This window comes from Dermacentor variabilis, chromosome 9, assembly GCF_050947875.1.
Source record: "Dermacentor variabilis isolate Ectoservices chromosome 9, ASM5094787v1, whole genome shotgun sequence".
Lineage (NCBI taxonomy): Eukaryota > Metazoa > Arthropoda > Arachnida > Ixodida > Ixodidae > Dermacentor > Dermacentor variabilis.
Genome location: NC_134576.1, coordinates 128208357 through 128222250, shown reverse-complemented (window position 1 = coordinate 128222250; position 13894 = coordinate 128208357). Strand labels below are relative to the sequence as shown.

The 13894-nt window shown below is 46.1% G+C and overlaps 1 protein-coding gene across 3 annotated transcripts in view; it reads right to left on the bottom strand.

The window, feature by feature from the left end:
* Positions 1-13894, bottom strand: part of Grip (Glutamate receptor interacting protein) — a 154060-nt gene that overhangs the window by 27024 nt on the left and 113142 nt on the right. For all 3 annotated transcript variants that reach the window (XM_075669332.1, XM_075669330.1, XM_075669331.1), the window contains exon 2: positions 4302-4385. In XM_075669332.1, the coding sequence (XP_075525447.1) occupies positions 4302-4385 (84 nt within the window). The remainder of the gene's footprint in view (positions 1-4301; positions 4386-13894) is intronic.

Here is a 13894-nt window from a genome sequence, read left to right as displayed (position 1 = left end):
CGCGCAGAACGGCGATACAGAAGAACAAAGTCACCGTCCGATCTTTCGAGCAGTCGCCGAGCTCAACGACATGTTCTTCGACATCTGGAGAAGCTTGACAGACAGCGTTGGAGGGCTTTCTGTGGATCCCTAGATCCAAGACAGCCTCTATCTAAGATATGGCGGGTCATACGAAGTCTCCAGGCAACTCCACAACAAAGACACCCATTCCATGCGGTGGCTCTACATCAACGCCGGACCGAATTGGAGGTAGCAGAGGACTACTGTAAACTGATTGTGGACGCATCTAATGCAGTGACTTCATCCCTTGTCACCATCGCACCCCCGTCACCTGATGAGCGGCTCGAAGTACCGTTTACGATGCAAGAGCTTGACGCTGCGCTTTCAGTTTCTCGACGCTCCTCGGCACCAGGACCAGACGGAATCACGTACGCTGCACTCTGCCATCTTGGCACCGAATCACGACGTCTTCTCCTATCTTTTTATAATACGACGTGGGAGAAAGGAAATGTTCCAGATGGTTGGAAATGCAGTCGCGTTGTAGCGCTGCTTAAACCGGGAAAGTGCCCCAACGAGCTTTCCTCCTACAAACCGATCGCCTTAGCCAGCTGCGTCGGCAAAGTAATGGAAAGAATGGTTTTGTCAAGACTGGAATGGTTTCTAGAGAGCAATAATTGCTTTCCTGATTTTATGCACGGATTTAGAAGAGGCCGTTCTTCGATTGACGGAGTTATCGACTTGGTCTCCACTGTTGAACAGGAAAGAAGTCGACGTCGGTTAGTTGGAGCTGTCTTTCTGGATATTAAGGGTGCATACGACAATGTACTACATTATGCAATCCTTGATGCACTGGAAGATTTAGACATCGGTGGCCGACTATATACATGGCTTGTTAGCTACCTCAGTGGCCGCACGGTGTATATGTCGACAAGTGATGGCGACACCGGACAGTACCATATACATCGAGGTGTTCCACAAGGGGGAGTTCTCAGTCCAACTCTTTTCCATGTTGCATTGATTGGCCTTGCATCCGAACTTCCTAGCACGGTAAAGATTAGCACATATGCCGACGACATATGCATATGGGCATCTGGAGCCACCCGTCCCCAAATGCGTGCTAGGCTTCAACATGCAGTGACAATCACAGCTAAGTATCTTCGGCGTCAAGGCCTCCGACTCTCAACTGAAAAATGTTCTGTGATTACGTTCACGCGAAAACGAATGACCAAGTATCCGATCATTGTTGACGGCGTAGCGATACCTACGGTTACACACCACAGATTCCTTGGCTTAGTCATAGACCGGGGATTATCTTGGTCAAGACACGTCGCCGCACTGAAGTCAAAGCTGAAGACTTTTGTTCACGTCCTTCGCGTCGTGGCAGCAACAAGATGGGGCCCCTCGGAGTCGTCATTACTCCAATTGTACCGAGCCCTATTCGTAGGGTATATACGGTACAGCATGCCGGCGCTCTCAAGCATGGGACTTAGTTGTGTGCGCGCGCTCGAGAGCATTCAAGCTCAGGCATTGCGCACATGTTTGGGCCTCCCACGATGCACGTCAACCAATGGAACAATAGCGGAAGCTCGTGCTTGTCCTATTCGGGTGTACTTGCTCTGCGAGCCTCTTCGAATGTACCTCCGCGTGTTGACCCGACACAGGCACCATCCTCTGTCATCGCTCCCTACCACACACCCAGGTTCCAGCTTTTCAATGACTATATCGCGGCATCAGAGTGTTTTGCCGTCGAGATTCTCTCCCGCCTGTATTCCGAGAACACCCCCGTGGGTTCTGCCTAAACCTGTCGTTACATTGCAGATCCCTGGAATTACTAAAAAGTCTTTCGTTGCATCTATTGGCCTCAGGCAACTCACCTTGTTGCACATTTCTACAGAGTACGGAGATACTGTACATGTGTATACCGATGGCTCTGTCACACCATATGCCTCCACTGCAGCCTTTGTCATTCCACATATGATCATCGCTCGCCGGTTTAAACTAGACCATAGCTCAACATCAACTGCCGCAGAACTTGTTGCTATCCGGGAAGCACTTCGATTTCTCTCCGAGGAGCGTCCTCACGCATGGACGATATTCTGCGATTGCAAGCCAGCTCTGCAAACGATTGACTGTGTCCTCAGACGGGGCCCGTATCATTCTATGGCTATAGAAATTACAGAGTATCTCGACCACGCAACTAGAAATGGCCACAATGTCACCTTTCAGTGGATACCGTCACACTGTGGCGTGATAGGGAACGAACAGGCAGACGCTGAAGCAAAAACTGCTTTAGATAATGCTTGTGAAGTACGCATTCCGTTCTCACGAACAGACACAAACGCCCTACTTCGTCGCGTAAACCACAACTCTACGTTGGAACACTGGGCCCAACCTGATCGACGACACAAGCGATTACACAAATGGGACCAAGAAATGCGATTTCGTATGCCTCAAAAGTTCAATAGAAACCACACGAGCATGGTGCACCGGATTCGCCTTGGTGTCGCATTCACCAACCGTTATAGAAATATGATAGGTGCCAGTGATACTAGCCCAAACTGTGAATGCTGTGAGGTGCCAGAAACACTTGAACATATATTTTGCGTGTGTCCCGCGTACGCGCAAGAACGACAGCAACTTGTCTCTTCCATAGCAAACATCCATGAGAGACCGCTATCGGACGAGTTTCTTTTAGGTCCTTGGCCTAATGCAACCAGCGCAGCCCTGGTCACAAGAGCCGCTGTAGCTTTTCTCCAAGCCACTGGGCTGGACGCACGCCTTTAGAGATACCACAACTCTGTGAATTTGTATATACGCATCTCTTCCTTATACCGTCATCATTCATCAGCCCTTTCCCTCCCTGTCCCTTTTCCCCAGAGTAGAGTAGCAGGCCAGAGCAAGTTATAGCTCAGGCCGACCTCTCTGCCTTTCTGTAAATAAATTTCTCTCTCTCTTCACCCAAAAAAATTGATGCCCTAAATCAGAAATTTACAACCAGCAGTAACTAGATTTTAATTTTTTTAGTGCAACAAACCTCATCAAATTTGGTGTGGTGGTTGACGAGAAAAATTATTTCTCCTTTCCCATGTATTTAGATAGGAGCGCCAGAGCTAAAGCTTTTTCTTAAGATTAGGATGATTGAAATTAAATTTGTAAAACTGAATGAATCGGAAACTGTTTACAGCGCAAACACATGCAACCACAAAGTATAAGGGACAGGACACAAGCGCTTGTGTCCTGTCCCTTATACTTTGTGGTTCCATGTGTTTGCGCTGTAAACAGTGTTCATGTCAAGTATGCACCAACTCGCCCAGAAAGAAGTTTTAATGAATGAGTCGGAGTGCAAGCGCATGTCAACGAGAGATCAGTGTCCAATAGTATCCCGACTGCTGCTTGTAAAACAGTAGGAATATAAATAGATGCGCAGTGAACTTATCTCGCTCATTGGTGCAGGTCATGGTAGGGACGACGATGATGATAATCACTTTGGTACAAGTTCATTCCATTGCTTAGTGCAACAAGAGGGGACAGAGAAAAGAATGCTGTGGAGCAGCTTGGCTGGGCTTGGCTTGGTTCTTAACAGCGGGATCACGCAAAAGTACAAGCATGTAGCATTGCACCTTCTCGTCACACAACATGAATGTAACCGATGATGTGGTAAAGAAGAAAAACGCAAAAGTGAAAAGAAAGACACTGTAAAATTATAGAGCAAGACGCAGAAACACATGTAGACAGGTTATCCAAAACAACACAGAAGGTCACATGAAGATGGAGGCTTGAAGTGATTGACTGCTCAAACAAGCAATTTCGCTGGAGCCAATGTCTTGCCAGGGTGACTTTGTGAATAGGTTTGTAAACAAATGTAATACAGTGCAAGAAAAAAAAAAACCCAAACAGTGAGCGTGACTAACAAGGGATAAACGAGTTGAGTGAGTGTCTGGATTTGCTCAACATAATGCATTAGCTCCAGGCTGAGCCTTACCCTTGTTCGACTGACGTAAACAACAAGACATCCAACATTAGACGACGACGATACGCCTGAATAGCAGTCTATGAGGCTCTCTTCACACGGCGTTCAGGGCTGTCGCGATTTCTGTGAGAATTCGACGTCATATATGCTTGCGGACTAATGTGGGCTCGCGAAATCTATTTTTCTTGCGGCTTCATGCTGCGTTTTTTTTTTAATTCCCACTGTATTGTGAAAGACAGCTACAGAAGTTTGAGGCTTCGGTGGAACTCTGCGCGGACATCGGTGACATGGCTTATCGGATGGTTATGTTTACTTGCCTATGCACACTTACCGTTGATGAAGCTGAGCCTCTTCGTTAGTGTCAGCGAGACATCTTCCAGAGCCTCGGTTCGACGTCGGTAGGCCACGTCCTCGCCTGCATCGAACAAGAGGTAACATTGACATGGATCAGCGTGAATGCCCAGCTTTTAAATTTTGCGCCCGAACCTCAGTGCTGTTGCGTTGGTATGACGTCATGGATTACACAGTATACCTCATATTTTGGCCCGTCATGATCGCAGTAAATGACCGCGAAACTTGCTGAGCTCAGTTTGGTTCCTTTAGAATACAATTTAGTCTATCTTTCGTGATAAAAAAAAAATTTAACTAGGCCTGAGCAGAAATATGTGATGTCACTGCAAACTATAGTTCGGGAACTTCAAGGCAGTGGTGCCATCTGCTTTTAATTTTTAATTGCATCTTTTCTGGCGTTACAAAGCCCCTTGTCACAGTAAAAACTACTTCGGGGCCAGCTATGATTTCCTCGTTCGAAAGTGTATGAAACGCAAAAATTTTCTCATTACACAACCGACAAACCAATTTGAATGAAGTTTTGTTTCGTTTAAGAAGGAAGGCTTAATTCTATTCACTAGGACAAGCAGAATTTTAATTCAGGTCTGGAATGTCTTGCAAAAATTGACGGAAAACAACAGCAAAAAGAACCTGGGGCACAGTTTGTAAATCCATAACTCCGCACAAATATACAGATCAGAATCTGTATTTGGTGAAACTGTCAGTGAACCTGAAGGCGAGTCTGATAGACAATGTAACGCAGAAAAAAATGTGGGAGCGAATGTACAGAAGATTTTCGTTCATGTACTTTGCCATTGCTGGCCGCCTTTGCCAATAATATATCCGGCGTTAGGATTGGTTGGAATTTGTTCTTGCGAAGAATTGTAGCGTAATAGCTTTGTTTTTCATTTTTAATCTGGCCGTGTTTTATAAATTTACAGCCTAAGTGAAATTGTTGAAGTTATTACGAGAATTTTGCAAAATTACTGCTCATAAATTTGTGAGATATTTCAAAGCAGTGGACAATACAATAACTTGGAGCGCCTCGCGTGTCTCCATAGATACAGAATTTGATATCGCTCGGTGCAACACGCGCCTTCATGAAACGGGAACTTTCTCAAATGTTAATTGTCGGCCGATTGTATAGCGGAAGAATCTTATCTAGTCTAAATGCGCGCGCGACTCGAATAGCGTACTCTTAGGCAAAGTTACACCCTTTAGGGTGTATCTCTGCCACACAACGGTAATCGTCATCTGCCTTGCTTGCGTTTCCTTTCTTGAAAACGCCGCGCCCGCTACTTTCCTGTCGGGAATGCTATGTCATGCTGATAACGCGCATGCCGTTCTTTACTGGAAAGTACCGGGCTCGCCGCGTTATGGAAAGGAAATGCGGACAAGGCAGACGACGGTTATCGTTGGTGTAAACTTTGTTTAGAGTGTGGACGAGCGTACAAAACGTACAAATGTAGAGAAAATTTTAGTCTTTTTTTTTTTTTTATGCCTTTCATTGGCGCCGTTTTTTGCGCACGACGCGCAACTTTCGATACTGCTTTGATGCCCCGTGCCATAATCAAGATGGCTGCTCTTCGAGACAGCGCATGACGGCACTGCGCCGTTTCGTCTTTCGATAATCGTAAGAGGTGAGTGGTTTTCTGTTCTTCAAGTACGTTACAAACAGTGCACGACGTATTCTTTCACCCGATATTTTCCGCGTGTTCGTGACAATGTAGCCCGCGAAGAAAATTAAGGCTCACGGTGACAAAATTTAGCAACTACGTGTTCCGACATTTCGGCGTACGTTGCGCTTTGTGGGACATCGTGGGATTTGGTTCTTAAATTTGGTTTTAGTTTTTTTTTTTGTTATAGCACACGTAAGAGATAGCCAGTGCGCTTGACAAGTGTTTCATTGTCTATTCTTGCCTTTTCAGAATGGGCTTGTTTTTGCTCTGACTGCGAGAAAAAAAAAAGCATGCGTGAGTTCTCAAGAAAGCTCACTCAGCCACGTTAGTTCTTAGCTGTGATCAAGTGTTTGGTTTGTTGAAGTGACCGGACAGCGTGACTTTTTTTTTTCTCGTGTAATATTTGTTTAGATGCTGGCATATGAAGCCGCCGCATATAAGGTCACATGACACCCAGTATTGGTTTTGTTGCTTCGTTACCTGCTATTCGAGTGTTTTTAGTGCGTTACCGTCGGGAAATGATTTTGCCTGGTCACTGTCTAAGCCGTTTCATTTTGAAAAAATTAGCGGGAACGCTGGACTGTATGGCTTGGTGTACTATCTGCGCATATTGAAAGCACAGCGCAGAACGTGCTAGTACCCGAGCCGCGAGGATATGCTGTCATGACGCACGTGGCCACAAAGAATTGTTAGCGTGTCGTCTGCTAGCCTCGCTTCGTAACTCTGACAAAGAATAATTAAATGTAGGAATGGTGGGACTGCAAAAGTAAGAAACAAAGGGTCAAAATTTGCATGAACTGCAGCAAAACGTTTAGTAAAAGTAAAATGCAGCATGTGTCATTGTTTCGCGGAACTATATAATACCACACCAATACTATACGATTAACGTTATGCGTCCACCGCTTTAAATTATCAGGGCTATTTTCTACCTTGTGCCATTCTGCTTGACTTAGTTACAAGAGTAGCCGACGTGTGATTTGTTTGCGACGTACACTCGGCCACAAAATATTGTGGGGCACGCGAGCGCGCGGTGAGATAGCGAAAGCGCCTTCTGGTGGCGCACCTCTGCTAGAGACCTACGCTTCCGCGCATGCGCACTTTCCTCTGGGGTCGGCGATAACCGAGAGTAGCCGCGAGTTGCCCCGCCTCGTGCGATTTGCGAAGCGCATGCGAAGCGTGAGCTGGCGCGAGCCGATGCGGCTGCTTTGTTCGTTTGTTTGTTTGTTTTGTCGAGTCACGAGCGCGGACGCAACAAGTCGTCCGTCTTTCTGCTCTGCGCCTTTTCGCGGCCCGTCTTCGTTCTTTCTTTTTACGAGCGCGGCGTTCTGTCGCAGAAGAGCGTGGCGGGAAGAGCGCCTCTATTAGAAGGAGACGGGCAGGACGAAAACGAACTCTGCTGATTTCCGTTACGTAAACGGAAGTTTTGCCCGTCGAAGCCGCCCCGGCGCCAATCTGTTGAGGGGCTTTAAGCCAATCTAAAAGCCAATCGCGAGAGGGGCGCCTCGCGGCCCCACTTGGTTATCGCCGGCTCGCGAGAAAACGCGGAAACATGCACGCTTGCATCAATTAAGGAGCTGTGAATATCTGATACTGAAGTAAACACCATTTTGTTTTTTTCGTTTCTGCTGTTGAACGTTACTGTCGACGAGACGCATAGAATACAGCACACGGGAATTCGCATCAAAAGGGGCTCGCGATGAATGTAGTTTTGTCTTTCATGCCCGGTGCTCCTGCGCGACTTTCTCAGCGTTGACAGTAGAGGCCGCACAGAACACGCGCTGATGGTAAGTGCGTCCATAGGGAAAGAGATGTTGTGGTGGAGACTCCATGGGCTCCGCCATCCAAAGGGTGGAGACCGTTAGCATGCTTACGCACTCTGCGGAATGTGTGTGCACTGTTGCGATTCGCCTGCGACACGTGGTTTTTCCGGGGCGACTGCGGCGGGGCGGCAGACATTTTTGGCCCGATCGTCGTCGCCGCAACGCTCATCGCCAGGTGTTTCCAGGCGCGACTGCGGCGATGCGACCGCAAAGGATCACCCTCGCATTCCAGTCATTGTGCCCGACCGGCAGCGCTACAACAGGGTGCTACGAGATCGTGCTCGACATGGTGCTACGGCATCGCTACAACAGGGTGCTACGAGATCGTGCTCGACATGGTGCTACGGCATCGCTACAACAGGGTGCTACGAGATCGTGCTCGACATGGTGCTACGGCAGCGCTACGACAGTGTGCGTCACCATTAGCCCATTGTACATTCACGTGCTCGTCTTTTGAGGGGTTCCTTCTTGCCCTCAACTGCGAGAGTATAAAAACAGCTGCCCCGGACGCCAAAAGGAGGGCTCCGATTTCTTCTGTTGAGTGAAGTGCTCTCCCGTCTCTCTACTTCGGTCAAACCTGACCGCCAACTCTTTGCGATGTTAAAATAAACAAGTTGTTTCGTTGTTACCAGTCGACTCATGCTTTGCCGGGACCTTCGGATGCTTCCAGTTGTACCCCAGGCCGCCAGGCCAACGCTACCCTTGGGGCTTGCGACCCAGGTACAACCACGGGCGTCAGCGCCGAGTTCCCAACAGATCGTACCAGCGGTGCGATCCAAACAGCACCCAGCGTGACCGCGCGTCGCGCATACGCCGTGACGCTGGGGAGCCCGTGTCATGCCGGTCTTCTTGGTGACTGCCACATGTTTTGACCGCACCTAGCCTGCGTTGCGCGGAAGCAAACGTCGCTTTCGGCTTCATATTTCAATTGCAGGAAAGAGCCAGCTTCGCGTTCGTGCAGAGGATGTACCGTGTTTTTTGTCTTCTTGTACTCAGTTTCAGTTTATTATTCTTTAAATACAATGCATTGGTAAGATACAATATACAGACCAGAGTCCCAAAGACTGCAACGGGACCCTCGGTTATATATAATTGCGGTAGCAATTATGTGGACACACCAGGCGCTTTTTTTTTCGTCGGCGTCGCCGTGATGTTCCGTATAAACCCCAAGGGCGATAACACCGTAGTCGCACGTCGTGTACGCTGTATGTGCGAGTGAAAGGTGAAATCACGCGAGGGAAGCCCACGATCGCGGCTCAATCTGGCGCGCGCGAAGGAAGAAAGCGGAGAGCAAACGCGCCGTCTTCCGTCGCGCGAAAGGCCGTGGGGTAGGAGGGGGTGGGCTGGCAGTGTCGTGCTCCAGCAGCAACTGCGCATTTCGCGACCGTGCGCGAAGGGAACTAACGATTGCGGCTCAATCCAACACCACCTAGATATGTTATCTCTAGGTGGTGTTGCTCAATTTCACGCGCGATTAGGTATAGGCGCAGTATATGGAGGAAAGCGAGGAGGCAGCGCGGGAGAGAGGGGAGGGGGGGAGGGGTTGTGGCTCCGACTCCGCCAACAAGTGCGTACTTTGCACGGTCGCGCGCGCCGTACCCTGAAAGGGATCTGTAGACGGCTCATACCTTTGCGCGCGCTGTGTTCTCGCCGCTCTTGAGTTGAACCAATAGATCGGACGAAGGTCACTTCGCTGGCTGCTGCTGCTGCTGGGCTTGCTCACACCAGCGTTTCGACAGCAAGTGTCCGCGCTCATCAAGTGTGATGTGTTCAAAAGTTTGCTTGCGCGTGCTCACACCATGCTTGTTAATTCAATTAGTAATCGAATGTTTCCCAGTTTATACCGCCGATAAAACTGCTATCCTTACTTCGTATAGCTGTCTGCTAATTTGCTATCGCAGCCGATGCTTTCGGGCGAAACTGCGACTTTTGTTTTTTAGTTCGAAAATGAAAAAGCGCGTGGAGCATATAGCACAATTGGCGTATTGATTTGGATTACATGAAGAATGAATTCGACTTTACTTGAGCGACAGATTGTAAAGTTCAGGTTGGTAATTAAAACGCATATCTACAAATTCCCAAATTGAGGCCAAGGAGTGATCAAGTCACTGCTTCACTTCACTGGTCGGCTTCAATTCCGCAATTTCAACATGCACCCTCAAGTGAATAGTAAGATTAGAAGAGATGTAAAATAGGAAGTTATGAGAGAATGCATATTCGCTTTTAATATCACATTTTAACTGGCTGCATGGCTTAGGATATGTTTCAGCAATATTTACACAGACGGTATGTTAATATTGTCATGAATAGTTGACACGCATAAAAACAATACCAACAAAACGACCAAGATAGTGGGAGGCTGTATATTTGTACTTGTAGCTGGACCGGTGGAGCCCAACCTGGGATATTTTCTTTGTCTTCACTTACTGTTTTTTTTTTTTAAGATGAAGCAATAGTCATTCTGAGTGTGTCTCCTTTTTTTATGCTTAACTGTACTTTAAAAAAAAGACAGACGCCTCAATTAACCTGAGGTTCCCACATCCCCTAGCTTAGTGCATATTGGCAATAATAAACATGTCAGTGCAATGTTCTGTATAGGCTTCGATCGAAATATTTGAAACAAACGGCAATCACCAACATGAAGTTGTGTCTGTGTTATGTGCGTTTGTGTTGCGTCTCCTGTGTGTTTGTAGGGGTGGGGAGGGGGGTACATTTTGTCCCGTGATAAGCGCTGTTCGTTTCAGAGTCTATACGGTGCCACTAACTGGCCACGTACCAGTATTCTGCGGTTACCTGACACGAAATAGCCATATGGCTGGTATAAACATTATTTGGAAGTGGCCTCCCACACGGTACTCAGATACGCACACACTGCAGGGCTTTGCTGACCACTCTTCCCCCCCAAAGAAGTCTTGCGCCAAAGCGCTTCACTGAGCACTGTACAATCACGTCACTGCCATATGTATGTTAAAGCACCAGTGTTGTTTTTCAGGTCGCCGCATAACTCCCTGAGAGATGAAGCAAGGTCCAGCACCCAAGCAAGCAGCTCGGCCTTGCACCAAAAGTTGTCTCCATAATCAGGTGTCTTCACGATTGAGCTTTAAAGCAAAAGTCTTCAACAACGTAAAGCCGAAGCCACTTTTGAGTTTCTTTGTTTCAGCTTTATTATGGTTTGATATATAACCTGGTTCTCTTGCACTGTAGTAAGAAGTTCGCGGCTTCGGTTTTTGTTTTCATGTGGCTTATTTAGCCAGCACATTTGCTTGCTTTAAAATGAAACACTTTTGTATTTTTGTACGAAACAAACTGTAGCCTGGCTCTTCTTTGTAGCATCATTTACCACAGTGTTAGCGTTGTCACCTGCTCATTGTCACGCATGGCTCCATGAAATATCTGGTTCCTTGGTTTAATTGAAAAAAAAAAATGCTCAGGTACCCGCCACGCTGGCTAAGCAGCTATAGTGTTGGGTTTCTAAGCACGAGGTCGCGGGATCGAGTCCCGGCCACGGCAACCACATTTTTATGGGGGCGAAATGCAAAAACGCCCGTGCCATGTGCATTAGGGACACGTTAAAGATCCCCTGGTGATCAGAATTAATCCGGAGTCCCCCACTACGGCATGCCTCATAATGAAATCGTGGTTTTGGCGCGTAACACCTCAGAATCCATTCATAGAAGAAAGAATGAACAAGCGTTAGAGCGCAATTAGATTAAACAATTTTCAGGCGAGAACAGTTTTGCTACTTTGCCAGTCAGCTACGATTGTTAAACCAATATCTGGCTCTACACAACAGTTCATTTTTACATCAAAAAAGCATTCGATTGTATCCGCATTTTTGAGAATACGCACTGCTCTTCAATGTCACCTCACAATATCTGGACACTGTGACATAATACATAATGCGCACCTACCGCGTGATGCCTCATACGCACTGCACACCCATCCTGATGCTACTGTGTGTCGCAAATTTGTGCATGAATACATGCCGTGACTAATTCAAAACAAATTTAATGACAGGCTTGGGGGAATTCCGTAAATTGGCCATAATTAAGTGCCTGTTATACACAAACATGTGCGTGCTTATTTCGCTTGCCTTGCTTTGAAAGGGCATGTATTTTTTTTACTCTTCTTGCTTTACGTACGCGTGCGACGCTGCTTGTTTTCTGAACTTAGTGCGCAAAAGCAGTTCTGTTTTCATATTTATCTGTCCAGTGGTCTTTCGATGTAAAATAAAAAAAAAACGAATTCGTTTTCTTCTGCAATGTCCTAAATTACAAATTATTTCTTACAGGCACTGAGAGAAAGTGTTGATCACATTTAACAGCAGCGCAACAAAATTGAGTAAAGCAAAAAAAAAAGAGAGAGAGAGAGAGAGAGAGAGAGAGACGAGCGCTACGTGTGACTTTTGTCTTTTTGCGCAAGCCTATATCATGTCATTTTTTGTTTCGTTTACTCGTGCACATTTAAATGTGTTACTCAACCTTTATATTATAGTACTGTACTTACCGATACCGAGATTCATTTTAGTGTTCCCGTTATTTATGCGCATTCAGAATTGTGTAATATCTCTCGTTCGCCTGATTTAGATATGAACAGCATCCTGAATGTGCCGTTAAACTTCCTTGATACCGCGGTGTTTTCCTTTTACCCAACTCGTATTTCTTTTTCTTCTTGTTTGTTCAGGTGTTCCTATATTTGCCACAATAATGCTGTACTGCACCCCACCCTCCCCCCGTGTAAATGCCCTTCAGGACCTTTAGGTTACCTAAATAAATAAAGTTGAATATTTTCAGCTTTTACCACGCGGCCTATATTTTGTGTGGGGGCCAGCTGCATGTTTACATGATATTTGTTACAATGATTATGTGGCGCGCGATAGAAAACTCAAACATGAGAGAAGTTCACACGAAATTGGAGGCTGGAAGTTATAAACAGTGGTCGCACAATGAATATCGGCTGCAGTCAACGTTCCGACAAAACAACAACAAAAAACGAAAGAACTCTCTACGTGTGGGCGGCCGGCAATTAACTGCCCGTCGCCGTCACGAAGAGAAACGCCCTTTCGAAGCGTTGGCTTCAGCAACAGTCCCGGTTAGCCCATTATTCATTACGATAGAAGCTTGTCTTTACACATCAAATTCCTGTGCATACGAACAGAAGAAAAAGTGAAGTAACAAAAAAATATAAACAGAGAAAACTTTTTTTTTGTGTGTCTCAAAATGGAGTAATGGTTTTACACGTACAGATTCTGTAAAATAAAACAGAAAACGTTATCAAAATTAAAACAGAAAACGGAACTCTTTCTGTAATACAAAACAGATAACTATTTTTAAACGCAAATTTTCTGTTAATCTAAAAGAGAAATAACTTGTTAAATAACAGAAAAAACAAAAATAGAAAACGGAGGTTTACAGAAATTTTCTGGCAAGGCAGCTTCCAGAAAATATTTTTTTACGGATTTTTTTTTTTTTGCAGTGTTATATCGTGACCAAGCTAACGTTAACCAATCTGTTAGACAAAAAAATAAGAAAAATAAGTCACGAGTGGGTACATTGTATACATTGTAGTCGTGTTAAATTTGGATTTACTGTAGATATTTAGAGAATCTACAGTACTTAAATATACAGTAGATACACTGTATTTTATGTTCGCTAGTCGCAAGTCTCACGACCGAACAGCGTCGCATTTACACCAGTATCTTGCACCGCGTTTTTTTTTTCTTACATTTTTTTTTCTTATAACACCTAGGCTAACGTTAGCTGAAACACCCCATATAGCCGGTACTGTAGTGTATACGTACACGCTAGCGTTTGATGAAAGCACAAGCTGCTCGAAGCAGTGAACAGCAAGACGCGAGAACAGCGCAGCGTGTCGCCTGCCACCTTGACAGTGCGCGCTCGGAAACAACAGAAGCGTTACGTCTCGATCGAACCTCTGGCAGAATGCGCGAAATACTGGTCAGAATACTGGGTCAATTGTAAGGGTTCTTTTTTTTTTAATCGAAAGTTTGCCCCTACGGCACAAAAGAAGGAGTGACGTATGCATGTTGAACCACGCATGTTGTGTCACGTATCCAGCCTCCCAAAGCTTTTAAT